The 18,986-nt window shown below is 34.6% G+C and overlaps 1 protein-coding gene across 1 annotated transcript in view; it reads left to right on the top strand.

The window, feature by feature from the left end:
- The window catches only part of ARHGAP15 (Rho GTPase activating protein 15), a 584,899-nt gene that overhangs the window by 7,413 nt on the left and 558,500 nt on the right, over window positions 1-18,986 (top strand). The window contains exon 2 of the mRNA XM_016136367.2: window positions 16,492-16,670. Coding sequence (XP_015991853.1) covers window positions 16,506-16,670 — 165 coding nt within the window. The 5' untranslated portion in view covers window positions 16,492-16,505. The remainder of the gene's footprint in view (window positions 1-16,491; window positions 16,671-18,986) is intronic.

The raw sequence follows: 18,986 nt of genomic DNA, 5'->3' as shown, positions 1-18,986 counted from the left end.
GTGACTTTTCTTGGGTCTGAAAAATAGAAGAAATTTAGGGGAAGAGGAGCTAGAAACATATTTCAAACAAATGACACTTTATGGGTATATTTTGAGTAACAGGGCAGTGATGAAAAGTTGGAGTGGAATCCTGGATCCATTATATACTATGGTGTCTTTCTGAAACCCAGAACAATTAACCCACCTTCTGAAAATATATTGTCATAAACTGATAGAAAACACCTACCACTTCTAGGCATTTAAATATTAAGCTATTTTTAAAACCATGGTATTAAAATTGAATAATTTTATGTTCACTTTAGATTCATTTCCTAAAAACTTAGAACTTTGTGTTCTAGTCTCTACTGATACAATGCCAAGCTTAGAGTCAAAACAAGACAACTTTTTAGAAGATCTATGATCAGGAAACAGTGCTGAGTAAAGGGAAATTTTTGTTTCTGATAATTTATCTTTCTGCTTTAGTTAGTTTCATACTAGATTTTTAAGGGATAGAGACTGAGCTATAGAGCTCATATTCAGCTTTTTTATAAATACATTGAGAAATCAAGTAATCTGAGACTCTATCCAATATTACCTATTCATATCTTGATGGTTCTCTTAAAGGAAGTGGAATTTAGGATTGTCGATTACCCCAGTGGTGTCTCTAGCACTGTAGTAGGCACTACGGTGTTATAAAAAGTAGACAATATTCCTTTATTCTCAAGATGCTTATAATAGCATGAGACATTCATCAGTATAAGTTATTAGATTGGGATTATTAAAAATCATCATCATATCTATGATTATGCCATGATGTACAATGCATATATATGTGTAATGCATGTTATGTATTAGATGCTTTGCCTACCTAATAGCATTTGATATCCACAACAAATTGTGTAACGGAGTTAGTATCCTATTTTAATGATAAGAATGTTAAGGTTAAGTGGTTAAGTGTCCAAATTTATGCACTACCTGGTAAGATGTGTTGTGATTTTTAGGGAACTCTGGGTAATGATGAAAACATATTGTCTTCACAACTTCATGCTACAATTTCTAAACTTGTTAAGTGTCGCCAATTAAGCAATGCTAGACCTAATTCAGAAGGCCCTTGAAGTCTGAAAGTGTCTAAAAAGATCCTGCTTTGTTCGATGCCTAAAACAATACCATCTGTGGAAAATCTGTTGCTTGTTCACTATATATATTGTCTCATGTAGAAGTGTTATAAAACATTTGAGGAAGAAAACACTTTTGCTTTAGTTCCTGTCATACTGCAGATACCTTTTCTATTTCTCTTTTTCCGTCTCCCCCCAGCCCTTATCTCTCTCAAATTTCTTCTTAGGCCATGCTGTCCACTATGATGTGGCAACCAGCAACAAATAGCTATTCAGCACTTGAAATGTGTTTAGTCTAAATTGTCTTATAAAATGAACACCAGCTTTTGAAGACTTGGTAGAAATAAAGAGAATGTCATTAATATTTTGCCATTGAGCATATTCTGAAATTATAAATTTTTGATATATTAGATTAAATAAAATGTTACTAAAATTAATTTCAATGACTTTATTTTACTCATCTAATGTGGCTACCAGAAAATTTTAAATTTCATGGGTGACTCGCATTATAATTTTGTTACTGGCACATCTCTAGGCCATCTTCTCTTTTCACAAGACAATTTCAACATTCTTATTCATTGTTATGATTTAAATTTAATCCTTCAGGTATGATCCTTAAATTTCTATCTTTGTCCTTTACCTCTCTCTGAATATTGTTCCTCCTTTCTAATTATCACTTGATACCACTTTTATAAAGTCACATCATCAGTTCAAATTGAACATGTCTCAAGTTAAACCCATAATCTCTCTACAGAATCTTTCTCATTCTTCTTCAAATGTCAGATACCGTTATTCCTCAAGTCACCTTAACAAATAATCATGGAACCTCTATGGACTCATCTTATACATTCACTTAATTGCCATCTTTTAGGAGAATCCAGTCCTTTCTCTCCATTTTCACTTATTATCATAGTTACTTGTTTGGTCATCCCTTAATTCTGGTATAGATTATGGCAAAAAGGTATTACTTGCTTTCATATTCCTATTTCTCTTACTCCTTAATTTTGCCTTTTTCAAAATTAATTTATATCTTCAAGTTGATAATTGGATTAAAGTAAATTAACACAAGTAAAAATATCTATTATCTATATCTTATTTAAAGTTTCAAAAGTGATTTTTGTATACATTAGTTTACTTGATTATTTTTAGCAAGCTAGTGAGAAAAACAGGAGTTTTTAATAGATTTAATAGAAGATGATGATGCATAGAACAATTGAAATGTTTGAGGACATGAGAACATATTGCTAGCAAATTCTAGTCCAGAATTTTTTTACTCCTTAGGGATAGTAAAGATATTAAAAGCATAGTTTAAGAAGTCAGAAAAACCGAAATTCAACCCCAGGCTCCGCCACTTGCTAAATATTATGTTATTTTTGCAACTAAATCTCTCTGAGCTTGAGTTTCCTCACCTATAAAATAAGGATTTTCCTCACAAGATAAAAAATAAAATGATAGGTTAAGGAATTTTGCCTAGTTTGTGGCATATAATGATTATTTTTAAAAGGTTAAGTATGGTGCAATAATAGCCATAGTAATTGGTTTATTAGGTCATCTTGATTCAAATGATGATCATTTTGTCTCTCATTAAGAAATAAAACTTATGCCAGTATAATTTTGATTTATTTCAGTTCTAAGTATTATGATAACATTATGAATCTCATCAAAAGCAATTTCTTGCTATTGGTTTCATTTCCCCAATACAGCTGTGTGGGGGAGTATAGTATAGTTACGTGTGGGAGAAAGAAGAAGGCTCACTCTTTTTTTGTTTATTTACCAATTGTTGGTTGTTATGGAAATTTTCCTTCAGAAGCTCAAGATGTGTCTTTATCAAAATTACCCTTTATTTTTGAAAAATTAAAGGTAATATTCATCACATAATGCAAGTCAAAAAGTGACAGGAAGTCACTGACTCCTGGAGTTAAAGTTAAAACAAAACAAAAAACAAAACAAAACAAAACAAAAAACCCTACAAAGATAAGGAGAAAAAAGGTAGAATTCTCTTCACCCACTTTTATTTTATATCTGTATCAGGGAGAACTTGCCCTGTTTACAGGCTATAGAAGCTTCCCACCTCCAGATGACAATTACCATGCATACCTTGATCAGTTTTCCACATTTTATGATTTTTCGAGAGATGACACACAGATATACACCTTTAAAAAAATTGAAATCTTCATTTTTTCAATGGGAAACTGATTCGAAACATTATTCAGGTCCAACAACATATGTCTGTGGGTTGAATTTGGTTGGCAGCCTTCTGGTTTTCTACTTCTTGAATTTATAGCTGCTCCTAAGGAAGCAGGAACAGAGTACAATGATTAGCAAGAACTCCAAATAATTTCTGTATAACCAATAAATCCTAATAAATGTTTAGTGACTGACCAGCGCATTAGGCTATTCTATGAAAAAAAAAATCCATTTATGTACAGATTTTTCATTTAAGTCATTGGAGGTTTTTTGTTTGTTTGTTTGTTTTGTTCAGCTTTAATAACTGGGCTCATTTTTCTAACCTAAAAGCACAAAACTTCTGCTGCTGCCAGTCTTCCTCAAAGGATTTTTAAAAAACCATTAACAGATGTCTCCAAAAGGTTAACTTTTCTAAATTATAGCAAGTATAGTAATCCTTAATTTGTCTGATATTTTCAAAGTCACATAATTATAAGATATAGACAAGAGCATCTACATTTGTATGGATCTATTGTTGTAGGGAAGTTAAAAGAGAGGTTTAGATGCCTTGGATAGTGATAATGATAGGAACGAAAATTTAAACGCATGTGTACACACACATACAGATGCAAATTCACAGCACATAAGATGCGGAAACATAGCTTGGGTGTGGTTTTATAACCCATTTCATCATATGTGTTATCTATTAATAGATCAGAGTCTTTAAGTCTCAGAAGTAGTCATAATAAGACTGTAAGTGAATAAAGAGAGGAAAGAAAGAAAAAAGGATTATTGTTCAATAATTTTTAAAATTAAATAGATAATCCCGATATCCATTTTAAAACTAAATATTTATGCATTCCCTTGTGACTTCAGTGTGCCCCAGACAAAATCATATACTTTCTATCGTGAAGAGCCTAATTTAAGACAGAAATTTGGCTATGCTACTTCAAATTATGGTAACAACTGGAATACAGTTAGATAGATATAAGATATCTGACCATCTCCTTTACCTCCCACCTCCTAGGGAGAGCCCTCCCCAACTCTACTTTGAGAAAAGAGAAACAAAACACCAGTTGTTTAAATGGGGGAATTTAGCCCCCAAACAACTCATGGATTGAGTTTTCTGATAATACAGCCGAAGCTCTTCAAGAGACTAGGGCATCAAAAGAGCCTTTATTTGATCAACCTGGAAAGAAAAAGATACATAATAAGATATACAATTTGCATAGCATATTGGAGAATCTGCTAAGATAAGGATAGAAAAACTCATTTAAACTCATTTAAAAACTACCAGTTTAAATAATGGGAACTGATCAAAATAACAAAAAATATATATTTTTTGTTATTTTGATCAGTATGGGCTTAATAAAAGGACACCTCACTGCCCAAGATTTCTGGAATTTGTTTTGTTCCCACACCAAAGACCCTTTGATGTTTAATACACAAAAGAACTGTTTTGCAAGTGTTTAAATTGATGTTTTGCTCACACTTACAAAGTTCATGATGTAAACATTAAAACAAAAAACACTCATACTGAAAGTTATATAATAGACCCTGATTGCTTCTGGTATGACCCTTTTGAATGTGTATTTTATGTAAAATAATTTATTTTGCAGCAACAGTTAAGACTGGATGTGTGTTTTGAGTAGCTAAACACCATACTTAAATTAACCTCAAATAGATGTACATAGTATTACTTTCATATGCCTATATATCTATTTATCTATCTTTGTATCTATCTACTTAGCTTAGCTTCCTACCCTCTTCTTTTATTCCCAACTATGATCCATACCACTTCCTCCAACAGCCAGTATATTCTAAAATTAAATGTATTTCCAGAAAACTTAGAGTAACAATACTAAGAAATATGAGCCTAGCAGCAATGGACTTTAAAAATAAGAAGACACTATAATAATCAGTAACAATTTTAGAACAATGAAGATATAATATATAGAAGGTGATGGCCAAACATGTAGTTTCTCAGGCCCCTCCTCTGTCTTGCTGAATGTTAATATCTTTTGAAGGTACAAAGAAATCTTCATGGTTATGAAGCTCCTTACACTGACCCTTGAGAATCACTGCTCTACAGCGTTTTTTCTCTTCACTACTAGAGCCATTTATTCATTTTCAACTGAAGTTGAGTTATTTCTGACCCTAAGTCCCAGGAAAAATCTTAGCTTATTGCCAGTAGTCTTTAATTCCAATGGAATGAAGCTCTATGAGTTCAATAATAAATTGTTAAAAATGATCATGGCTTTGGTCTTCACTTGTGATGCACACAGTAAGTGTGTTCCTCCTCATTTACAAGTCCCAGTACCTCAGCAAGTCATGCCTTCATCATTAGGCATTTGCTTTGTCCCTGACCACAACTTTCTCTACTGGTAACTTGGTCATTTATTGCCTCATTCTCTTGCCAGTCTCTCTTGTGTATAAATTGAGCTAGCTCTGAACAAATACCAAGCATTCAAAACTCTTAACACTTAGTAACAAACTTCCTGATTGTTAACATTCTATAAATTTGAATTTCTGAGACTGCTCTTCTCAGATTACTTATGGTTTTTTCTTCCCTCTGCTGAATTGCCCAATTGCCAATGTTTACCAAGACTATGACCAGAAATTTATGTAATTATTGGACAGAACTGAACTTCTTGTCAATATTTGTGGGTAGGAGAGCTAGCTCTCCAGCATCTGTTCACTTCAAATGGAGAGCCAGATTCTGGGCCTTTCTCACTTTGATAAATGAGAGATATCAGATCTTTCTAATTTAAAAATATATACATATGAATTATCCATTTAGAAAGAAAGTTATTTCTACCTCACACCAAATACAGAAATTATTTCCAGAAGAATCACAGTTCTAAAAATAAAAGTTGAAACAACAGATCGTTTTAGAGAAAAATGTAGGAACAGTCTTTGTGGCCTTGGATTAGACAAAGATTTTTTAAGAGGACAAAAAAGCACTATTGATAAAAGGAAATACATGATAAATTGGAAATATTAAAATTAAGAACTTCTATTAATGAAAAGTTTCCATTAAGAATATAAAAAGCAATCCACAAGTGAGAAAAGACCATTATTGTAACACATATAGTAAAAATGACTGGTATCCAGAATAAGAAAACAACTCCTACAAATCTAAGTAAAAGACAAACAACCTAATAAAAGACCTAAAAAAAGTTTTGCACGGGCACTTCATAAAAAGATTATTACATAGCAGTCAGTCACACAAATAAAAGTTTGAATGAAAGAAGCCCAGCAAAAAAAAAAAGTACATACTCTAGGTTTCCATTTACATGAAGTTCAAAAATAGGCAGAACTAAGAAGACAAGAAAAATAATTATCCTTAGTGGGGTGGGGTGGATAGTGATTAGTAAAGACCTTCAAGGGGTATCTGGAGTGCTGATAATGTTGAGTTTTTTGATTTAGGTGTGATTACATGAGTGTGTTCGGTGTGTTATATTCATAGACTTTTATACACAAACATAGGCATACACACATACAAACACAGAAACTAAAATGTATTTCATGCTTACATAATTGAGAGGGAAAGAAACTACTTTTTAAATGCATTAAAGGAGATATTCTGAAATAGTTTAATGATGTTATCATTGTCACAACAATGGACTATAATATTACTGTCCCATTCTCAGACACGTCCCTTTGGCACTGAAATCCAATCCAATCAGTTCAAAGTTTAAAGATATGAGCATTAGGAAAAGACTAATTGGATGCAATAACAAATTTGCTAAATAAAACAAATGTCAGCCATATTTGACTACTGTCAGTTACCAATTCCTGTTAATTACTGTTGAGCACTAATTATGCAATATGCAGCTTCTCCATATTTTAACTTGGGCAGACCAAGATAGAGATAGAGAAAGTCTGGTGTACTGCAATCAATGCGTGATTAAATGTAATCTGCTTGATAAAAGGGCTTTATAATTGAGTCACATCCTTTTGGAAATAAATGCTATAGAACATGAAATTCCAGGAAACAAGCTATCGCAGGTCAAAATGTATTTTTTCCACTTCATACTCTTCCAACAAAGATCAGTGAACCAGTTCTGTTCCAAAGAGTTTCTGAGACTCCATTTGTTCTGCCAGTGTTTTCTGATACTGTAGCTACTGAGCAACTTGTTCTATCATCCATGTTTTCTCCTTACATGACATTTCATCATTCAGCACCCTCAGATAGTCACTCTGTTTTCTCTTATTTGATACTTGTTCACAAGAGGCGGAAAATGGCTCAGCATTTCTTGCTAGATTAGGTCAAAACTGACAGGGGAAACGGAAGATTGCATCACTTATGCCTCTTATGTCTCTCCTGTGTATCTAAGGAGATTGCCATTTCATAAAATGTCTTATCTTGCCTAAATATAATAACAATGGCAAAGGCATTTTGTTCCTATTTGCTTTTTAATTTTTGCCTCTTACCTGATCACCAGAGGGACATTCAGAAGCAGTTCCATTAATCTTAATTCTATTTTTTCTACTCTGCCCTTAATCTAAACGTAATTGCACCCTTGGACCTCTCTTCCTTAAATGTTTCATTTGTCATTCCTGTGAAATCTTTACCTTTCTCTTCATTTGGTTGGTAACAAGAAACATTAAATGTATACCTGGAAGTTCAAAGTGAGGTTCCTAAAGTTCTAGAGAATTTTTTCCCCAGATCACTGGGTGTCCTTATCATAAGACTGTTGTTTACAAATAGATGTTGTAATATTTATTCTGATTTAAAGTTATTCAAGCAACATCCCATGAGAATAATATTGTTCATTGTATAGTCTCAGTGGCTGGAAATTTATTCTTTCTGGTCTCTTTTCACCAAGTCTTTTGGGAGAAAATTATGCCGTAAAGAAAGTCATCAAAGTTTCCCAGGATCTAGAAGACACAACCAACCTCTTTAACAGGAACTGCAAGGTTCTCCTAATCCAGCTTTAATTAACTATTTCTCCCTAACTTTCCCACCTAACCACCTACATTCTAACATTCATTGTAGATATTCACTCCTCCTTTCCTTAAATCTTGTGATCTCAGCCTGCCTTGCTCTTGATATCCCATCCGTGCCTTTGGAGTCCTATTTATCACACAACATCAAAGTCAAATGTCACCTTTACCTTGAAATTGTCCTCAGTCCCATTCTCCACTACACTCTTATTAGACTCCAAGGTGGGCAAACATGCTTATTTATAACTTAATCCCAGGTTCTTAATAATTTTTGCAGAGACTGTGGGGCCTACAACTCTATTTTTTAGGGTAGAGGCTTAACAAAAATTTGAAATGTAAAATCAGTTGCTTTGCTCTTGATAAGATAGAGACTAAAAGGCTAAGTAAGATGTCCAGGGGATGAGAAATAGCAATAGGATACCAAGACCTAAGAAAAGATCAAGGTTACCTTCCACACAATTTTATCCAGGACTTACTCTACTCAAAAAAGTATTTTACTTGTCATTTTCACCATTTAGGATGCTTATATGCAATGACAATCACTGTATTCCAATTTATCCATGCAGCTGACTTTGCCAGTAACTGCAACATTCACCCAGATTCCCTGATGTAAATTAAATAAATGCAAAACCTTATTATCACATTTCCTATATATAACACCTGCCCAGTCAAAGACAATGTTACCCAATGGGGTGGCTATGGTCAAATTCTGTTACTGTGATCTTCCTTTCTCATTATATTTGACATTTTTGAAACTGAGTTTTATTGCACTCCCTCCGCTTATGGAAGTGGTCTGGGGAAATTAGACTTAATAGAGATGTAGAAGCCACAGGGAAAAAAGAAAAGGAAAGTGAACTGGAAGGAAACTGAAATTAAAATGTTATTTTGGTAAATGGCTGCTGTGGTGGAAACGACAAACAATTGCAATGCAAGTTAATTACTGACCTGTCAGAAAAGTGTAGCATGAAGGTTGTGCCACACATTACTGGAACTACCGAGGCCACAAGTCATTTCCACAGGGGAACAAACAGACTGTGCTGTACCACAGATCAACATAAGATCTTTCCAAGGTTTACAAATGAATTTCTTAGAGAAGTAATATTTGTCTATGGAGTTGTTGTGAACTCTTAGCCAACATGGAGAAACAGCTCTTCTCACATATTTTGGGAAAGGAAAGGGGTCATATCACCACAGAGGGTTCTTGTGTGTTTAGGCAGAGGAGACTGTAGCTCTTGGGGGTTGGAGTGATGAGGCAGGCAGCTTACTTGCCACATAGTGAAAACCCAAACTAATACCCATGAATGGGAATTCCATAGGAGGCACTCAATGCTTACCTCTGAGATGGTTTTCCTTACAAAATTCTCAGTGCTAATTTATGTCAGGCAAGAGAGTCTTTTTCTTTTCTTTTCTTTTCTTTTCTTTTCTTTTTTTTTTTTTTTTGAGAAAGAAAATAAAGCACCTAAAGAAATTTGAAACTCTAGGGAAATATTCTTTATTGTCAGAACAAATAGCCCTGCTAAATTCTAAGACAGTGATAAGTGTCATTTTTTTTAAAGAGACATAAACGAGAGGGTTATTCTGAAATGAAAATATGGTATTCTTTATATTTTTGAAAATTCTTATGAATCTCCAAGTATACTTTAATCTTAGCCTCATAAGATGTGAAATGCATTGTATTTTTTTCTGCTTCTAACTGATCATGAAATATCTAAAGTTCATTTGGCCCTTAGAAACACTAACTAGGGCAAGTTATACATATTTTTTTAAATAAGAAATAAACTTGGTCAAGGACATTTTCCTATTGATAATGCTTTGTTAGGCTATGCCCAGTAGCATGTACTACTAGTTTCCATATTTTTTTTCTAGTTATATAGTCAACAAACATTTATTAATTTGGTCAGGAATGTTATAAATGATTAAATAGAAAGAATGATACAATATGTGTCTAACATGGCTGCCCTATGATCATTTTATCTCCCTGTCACATTTCCTTTAGGATTCTCGTTACCTTGTGTTTTCACACACAGTTTCCACTTGACTTGTCGGGGTACGGGGTCTATGATTAAAGCATGTGAATGTAGGCCCTGAGTTCTGTCCTGGGACTGCTTTGAACAGGCTGTGCACCTTAGGCAAGCTTCTCAGTATCTCTGAGCTTCAATTTTCTCTGCTCTGCAGCATAAAGATATATCATAGTGCCTATTCAATTTCTCCTAGCTCAAAAAATTCTTGATATACTTTTAATGCTGCTGAAGAGAAAGAGATGTCAAAAATACACTTTCTAACTCAAAAGGGCAAGCTTCTGAGCCTTAGTGTAATGAACTGAGTGCAACAAATAATTGATAGAACAGCTACAAAATTTTTAATTAAGTGAAATACCACATTCACTTCTATTTGAGTATTTGCAGTGATGGTGGAGAATCAGACCCAGAACAGGACAGAACCACGTCTGTTGAGCAGAACCAAAGTTTGTGTGGCTCTTATGAAGAGCATTGTCATCACGGCTTCCTGTTTTTAAAACAGTATTGAAAGTAGAACTAGTGCAATATCAAAAGCTATTCTTGCTCTTCTCTTGGTACATGTAAAATCAGGAAGTCTAGAGAAATTGTGAAGGGCATCTTAACTGATTTACATTATAATTTCTAACTCAGGGATGTTTATTTAGAGAGTTTTGTGAAATCAATTGATGTTTTAGAGACATGCAAAATGAACTAACTCTTCAATATTTCCATCAGTCATTCACCAAGACTCTGTGTGCCTCTTGAAAGAACATAAATGCATAAGGCATCAATGTTTTCTCTAATAAAATTAGTAATGATGATGATGATGACCAGATATGTTATAGGAGGAACAAAGGAAATGCTGAATAGGCATGTAGATCACATGAAATTTAAAGTTAATATGACTTATAGCTAACAAAATGCTTGATGTTATTAAGCTGCATAGAAATACTCAGTGACAAATATTATTGACTTTACAATATGTTCCACCAAACCTGAAAAGTTGAGGGATGAAAACATGGGTGGAATAACAGAATATGATTTAAAATCTCTGTGAATATTCCTGGAATAATAACACAGAAAGACTCGCAAATTTGAGTTCTTCATTGCCTTTCTGACTATATCCTGGAATTGATACATATGTTCCTGGAAGCACATTCACTCCCTGATGATGGCAGCTTAGTCGTGACTGACCCTGTTGTATAAGGGTTTCTTTTGACTCAAATTTAGGCAGTTTGTCTCCCTAGAACCTTCTTTCATAAAGGCTTAAAAATAAGACCTCCATGGCATGCTGTCACATTGCACAACTCCAGGAGGCACCATTTACTAGACTGCAATGCTAATTAATATCCTGTTCCTAGTCACAAATGCTACTTCCCCCTGTTCACTTAAGGTTATAGATGGAGTAGACTGATCAAAACTCTTTACTGCAAGATATTTCTCCCATACAGCCAAGAAGAGATTCCAGTTTAAGATTCAGGTAAACGCTTCCCTGAGAAGTAAAAGGGAAGCCTGACTAATCATTTGTGACATTACTTTAATTAGTTTAATCATTTCCCTCCCATATACATCTAAGTGATTCACAGAGAGAATGGTATGTTTCAGGTATGTAGGTAAGGAAGAAAATATGGAGGAATTTCAGAAGTATTGACTCTGAGGATGAAATGAGGCCTGAGTAGGTGCTGCAGTTGGGATTTAGCACAATGTGTAAAGAATCACAGGTGCCTGGTAGAAGGGAAAAAAGGGAGTTAGGATGTAGGTGAAGAGAAATGAGAAGTTGACAGTGAACAGAAAATACTACAAGTGGGGTCCAAATATGGCTTGTAAAATTTGGCCTAGAAATGGCCTTGTCAATTTGGTATGAGAGTCCTAACAGGATGGAAGAGAATAAATCACCTCTAAACCCACAAGTACAGCAGTTACAAGTGTCACAGCCACTAGCACAGCTGCTATTTCAGTTCATCGGTTTTCCTTCCGCCTCTGTGCTCCCTCCTTCCTTCTGCACCTCCCTCAGGCCTGCTGGGGGGTCTTGCTTCTGTCTTGACCTCAGTTCATCCATACAAAATATTTGTGTATCATACCAAGGAAAGCCCTCTTCCCATCTTCTCTCCCTCAGAGTGTCTAGAATACCAGCCTCTTACATTAGTGGTTGGGTTTGAAGGAGTGGGGCTTCCAGTCAATCCTTCAGCTCAATGAAGGGCTAGCAAGACGATCAGAATCACCCATACCGAGGTCAAATACCATTTTATTTATGAAATCCAACATATCTCCTTTTCTTGAAATTCCTTGATATTATATTTTTTCTTCATAACACATTTCAGGATTTACATTATAATCTTACAGTGATTTGCATACTTTTGCATTGCTGAGCCCCTTGCCCAAAGTGTCCAACCTGCTCTGACTTTGGTCCAGCATGGGCTGATCTCTTCTGCAGACTTTCTCTCCATCTCCCAGTTCCACCTGAGTTTGATGCCATTGGTCCTCCTGGGCGCAACTCTATTCTCATTTAATTATGAATTATTTCTCTATCACCCTCACCAACTATAAGGTAGTTGGTTTAAAAAAAAAAAAAAAGAGTATATCCAGCCTCTAATGTAGTGCTCGCCACTTAGAAGAACCTCTGTAAATGTTGAATGGATAATTTATATTCTGTTGGTAGGAATCTTTAACAAGAGGTTTTGTGTCATTTTCTGCATTATTCTCAGAGCACTGTAGCACTCTGCAAAATTAGAATCCACTGAATATTGGCAAATATGAGAACAATTATGAGATAGTATCAAGTGAATTCCATTGTGGAGCAGAAGACAAGGGAAGCTGAATAAAGAGAATGAAAAGAGTGCAGTAGGATATCAACAAAAGGTGAGAATGAGGTCCGATGGGGAAAGAAGTGATAGCTAGAGGAGAGAAAGAGTGAGGAACGAAAAATAACATTAGCACTGTGCTCAGGGAAGAGATTAGCTGAACAGAAAGATCTGAAGGAGAAAGATTTTGAAAATGCTTTCTGCAGCCTGTCCCTGAGAAAACAGGTGGGGAAGCCAGATAAGAGGCCTGTTATGTAATCCAGCCCTTTGACAGCAATGCATCACTAGGCAAATTATGGGTTGATTGTGAAATCAATACAAGAATGCAAATGTTGATTTGACAATAAAATTTGTGTCCTATAAATGGCACATGGCAAGGCTATGTAAATACAGTGGCTTCATGCTCTTGGTCAGAAGATAGTAGCTTTAGCCTGAGTGATTTCCCTCATCAATATTACAAACACAGCATCCTTAGAGTTTGAATCTATGAGTAATAGGGAAGAACAAGCCTTGAATTCATTCAGAGGAGAACCCACATTTTTCTAGAAAAAAAATTGTATGTTTAATCACAGATTCTCCCATCCCCCACCCAAATCCCTTGAGTATCAATTCATACTACAGTTTTTATATCATTGCTTATCTGCCTAAAACTATTGAGCTCTGTTAAGTCTGTAGAAATACTTCTTGAGCAAACGAACTTTAAGCACATCAGTATCAGAAGTGAAAAGGACCTGACAGATCACAGCAATCCTCTTGGCTGCCCCTGCCCCTTCACTATCACTTTTTTTTTTCCAATGATGAAACAGGTTCATTGACTTGTACAAGATCGCAAAGGTGATCATTACAGATAACACTGCTACTGGAAGTCATGATGGGCTCTTTCTATGAAGCCGGTCTAATTACCACGAGTCCAAAACTCCCATTACAATGGCAATCCCTAGATTTTCATTCCTTCTTATTTCAATTCGCTAAAATATACCCTGAAAAAAAAAAAAAACTGTTTTAATAATAGCATTTAGATATATGCCAAAGATTCATAGATTCACTTTATTTTTATTTTTTGAAATATTTATAACTTGGCTAGGAAAAACTAATGGCTTCAATAATAAATCATATACAGAATAAAACTCAAACTTATTGTCATCTACTATGGTATATGGAGAAATAACTATTTATATATATTGCCTGCATGTAACTGCATTTACTTTTATAGAGTTATATATATAATACTCTATTATCTTATTCTAATTAGATATAGAAGTAAGATACCTTTTGCATACATTATTGGCCAGATTTGATACATTTTAAAACTATTCTTGTAAAAGTGGCCGTCATTATATTTCTATGGAATAGTGGGGATAAAATTTTCTTTTATTCAAATTATTATTTTAAATCTTATTGAAAGAGCCCTTATTCTCACTTAGATAAATTTTTACAAAACATCACACAGGTAGGAACATGGCTGCATGCTCTTGGTCAAAAATGAAAATATGATAAAAATAAATCTGTTAAGGAATTCTTAAAACAACTTTCCCATAAACAGCTTTTTGGGGTGTAACTGAAGTATAATAAAGTACATGTATTTAAAGTCTTTAATTTGATTATTTTTAATATATATGTACTACTATTGTTAAATCATCATCACAATCAAGATAACGAATGTGTCTATCAACTCTCAAAGTTTTCTTGAATCATTATAATCCATTCCTCTCTCCAACATATTTCGAGCAATCACTGATTAACTTTCTGTCACTATGTGTTACTTTGTATTTTCTAGAATATTATATAAGTGAAGTGACAAGCACTCAATGAGTACTTTTGGGGGGAGGACTGATTTTCACTCAACACAATAAATTTGTAATTTATCCATGTGGACATATGCATCAATAGTCCATTCCTTTTTATTGTGAACAAAATTTTGTTGTGAAAATTAACTAGAATTTGTTCATTTATTGACCTGTTGATGGACATCTTGGTGTTTGTTTTGTTTTGTTTTTTTCAGAATAAAATACATATTGCTTCATTTCTTTCTGCCCAGTGTTCTTAAAAAAATTAATAGTCCCTCAGATCCCCATTTTTCTCTTCTATAAACAAATTAGTTTAATGTCTTCCTCCTAGGAGTTTTGCAAGGATTAAACCACTAAACACATTGCCTGACACATAATAAATACTCAATAAATATTAACTTCTAAGTTATCACTTAATTGCTTTACTGACATCAGTTAAGAGGTAACACTTTCTTCTTGTTAAAATGCTTTCATTCTTTTTTAATCATGTCTGTGTCTACTTAACTTGAACATTATCATAATTCAAGCCCGATTGTCTATCCAACAAACAGAGGTACCAATACAGTTGGTTTCTTAAAGTACAGTCCTTTGGGATTCTATATTGGCTTCTATAACTAACTGGTGACAATTTTTTTTTAATGTATATACACATGCCCAGGCTAGCTACAGAATGTCTATGAAGGTAGGACATGGAGACAACAATCAGGCTAAAAAGGAGTCTGTTTCTAGAAGCTTAGAAGCTGTATTTGCATTGCAAATGTTCTATTTTAAATGAGATGACATGTTCATTTGTGGGGCTTGTGGGGAGGAACAGCTCAAAAGAATTATAGATTTGAGGAAGCAACTAAACTCCCAGTTCACCCACCGATGAGGCCAGTTTAGTTATCTTTGTTTTCTTTATCTGAATTATTGTTTCTTCACTGAATCTCCTTTAAAATGTGCCCACACTGAATTTTTCTGCCCAAATCAGGTGTCTTCCATTAAAATATAAGTAAATAAATGAACAAAAAAAGTTTTGATTTTCTCTTTTTTCATAAATATTATGTCCAACTAAGCTACTGAATCTAGTTCTGTTGGCAGATGGTGAAGGACAAAAGAATTTTAATTCCCTCTCATGGATACTATGAGTAGTGGTGGCATCTCAGGCTGAGCACCATGTTAATAAGGCGAAGCCAACACATTTGATAGTCAATGGGACTGGCCTGGTTTGCTTTGACACCAGTTCTACTAACTTAAATTTGATTTTATTGATGTAGGTTTTTGTTCACCAAAATAGAGTGCTGGTGGTTACATGTGGAGGTGGAGTGGAATGGGGTTAGTAATAGATCAGTGACTTTGTGAATGAAAAGAGTATATACCTAGAGATGATTAGTTGGCAACATCATTTCTGTATAAGGAAGATTGTATTATATTGCCATTAGTTTCTTGATGGAATTAGGAGCTACACAGAGTAAAGGTATGCGGCCTATAAACTTGGAAGTCTTCTGGCATATACAGTACTGTCCACATATAGGGGTCACATAATGTAATTGATTAAAACAATTACAAAGGAATGACCTTTGTCTTCACTATGCAGAGAAATGGAGACTATTTCATTTTTGTACCTTACTAATTAATAGGAATGTGCACTCCACCAAAAAGGTTTTCATGGAAAAGTACATGAGTAGAATAATATAATGCTTTTATATTTTATCAGGATAACAACGTAATATGCAGAAATCTACAAATGCAGATACCTCTGCGGAAACACCAAGTTCCACCCGCCAAGGCACCGGAGCTGTGCAAATGAGAATAAAAAATGCCAACAGCCACAATGACAGGCTGAGCCAAACCAAATCCATGATCCTCACTGATGGTGGGAAGGTCACTGAACCTGTAAGTCAAATACCTCTAATACCCCAAGTTCCTTAATGCCAAATTTTGTAAAGAAAGAGAGAAAGAAAGAAAGAAAGAAAGAAAGAAAGAAAGAAAGAAAGAAAGAAAGAAAGAAAGAAAGAAAGAAAGAAAGAAAGAAGAAAGAAAGAATTAGTCCTGTTTTATTCATAATGTGCATGAGAAAACTGTTTTTGTAATGTATTTTATCTTGCCTACTTATAGTCATAATAATATTCCCAGTTCTGAGAGAAGAGATGGACTTAATCCAGAGTGATAAAGTGGATTTGGAGCTAGACTGAAGAGCACCTTTGACTCATTTTAAGGGCCTTCACTATCATGCTTCAGTGTCATAAAAATAATGAGGTTATGCTAGCATGTGGTGTTTGTACTTCCAAATACAGTACATCACTTTGAAAAGCCAGAGGCTAAATTTAGCTAAGAATGAACTGAGAAATAAAAGTCTTTTTTAAAAAAATGTGAAAATCTCTTTCTTAAAATCTCCCAGCCATACGTGATGTTGGAAATTAGGATTCGATTTGGAACAAACTTAAACAATTGAAATGGTGTGGCGATTTAAGGTTTGGGGAGGAAGCCATTTTGTCTCGATAATGTGTCATTAGGAAGATTTGAAATAAAATAGTTAGAGATGAACTCTACTGCCAATTGTGTCCCTGCCCCTGCACGCATCCTGAGCCACTAAACACACTGATTGTGATGAGTCTCCTCTGGTTAATTTCCTTCCATAATGGTGGTAACTTGCAGCTGAGGCCATAGAATGTTACAAAATTATTTATGCAATGTTAGCCACTCTTTTGGACCCTAGACCAATTTTGTTTCTCACAGTGAGAGCAAGAGTGAGGAATAGGTTAGCTGGGGACAGGCTGCAAGTTTCAGTCACCCTGCAGAAACATGTGAGCTATTAATTGTGTGTTCTGTTAGTATTGTAGGAGACTATGAAATATTCAGCTTCCTAACTGAGTTATTAAATGAGATAAACTTGCTGAGTAGCATGTTACTGATTATATTTATTCCCTGTTTTTCACTCGAATTTCAAGGGCAAAATTAACGCACAATAATCTCAGGAGCCTGAGAAATATATGATTTTAATCATCCTTTCTTCAGGTATTACAAACAAATTTAGCATGAGGAAGCCGGTGATTATATTGTGAGAGTGCGAAGTACATCCTTAGATAAGGTTACTGAGAGATGCATTTTTCTTTATTTACTTTCTCATTTAAAAGTATTGTCTGCTGGGAGGCACAACACTGCCAGCCTGACTCTGCTTTCAAAGCAGCTAAAATGTTCCTCAACTATGAACTTGAGACAGTGGTTAGAGTAAATTATTGGAATCTCTATAATGTATTATCAGTAAGAACTGTACCTTTGAAAAAGTTTAAAAGTTAAGTATATTTAATGATGCCTAACATATTTTATTGGCTGTGTTTAACAAAAGGCACTATGCCGCAGTTGTTTTTGACAAGCATGAAAACATCACAGCATGAGACTGCAAAAGGAATTATGGAGAGAAATTACAAGTGATCCATCTCTCAATGAATTATCCACCTCAATAGCCCGCAGAACTCAGCTACCAATTAACACCTACTTTATTACATGTTGGGATGTACTTAATAACTTTCATGTGTTTATGCACTATTACCTTGACTGATGCCTCTTGTACAATTAGGCATAATTGGCATATCAATATGCAAAAGTTAAAAGGATTAACCCTCTTAAAACTAATGAGCATTTCTGTATCCAGCTGCTAAATGAGACAAAATTAGCATTTTTCACTTTTGGGCAGGATTTTATCATGCAGTTTCTCATTGTTGATATTACCTTGTTACATAACTTTAGTTTGGGGGGTTATGTGCCGGGCTGCTAGAGAATAAGAGTTTTCCAAAGTTAAATTAGCTATAATTATCCCAGCTTTTGTTTCCTCATTCTTAGCCTGGGCAATATGTATTCCTCGATAAGGAGCAAAAATAAAAGTTACTTTTGGTTATGTGTGCTCAGTGCATAATTATATAAAAAGGGTATTTCAGTGAGGATATGTCATTTCACCGAGAAAACTTGGCTCAGAGATACTGTATTGAAAGCTTGCCATGGCACTAATTTTCTTTCTGTCTCAGTTCTTTTCATCTCTTTTTTCCATGCACAATTTTCTGACTAGATACTGACAGAATGTAAAGTATTTTGGCATATTTATTCAAACAAGCCTGTTAAAGATATCTACTCAAGCTAAACTAAGAGCTTGATTTTTCAGAAGTTGGAGGTTGGGGTGAGGTCAAGGGGGAAGATTTTGAATTTAGGAGAAAC

The sequence above is a fragment of the Rousettus aegyptiacus genome, unplaced genomic scaffold (assembly GCF_014176215.1).
Source record: "Rousettus aegyptiacus isolate mRouAeg1 unplaced genomic scaffold, mRouAeg1.p scaffold_m13_p_2, whole genome shotgun sequence".
Classification (NCBI taxonomy): domain Eukaryota; kingdom Metazoa; phylum Chordata; class Mammalia; order Chiroptera; family Pteropodidae; genus Rousettus; species Rousettus aegyptiacus.
This window is presented reverse-complemented; position numbering and strand designations above follow the sequence as displayed.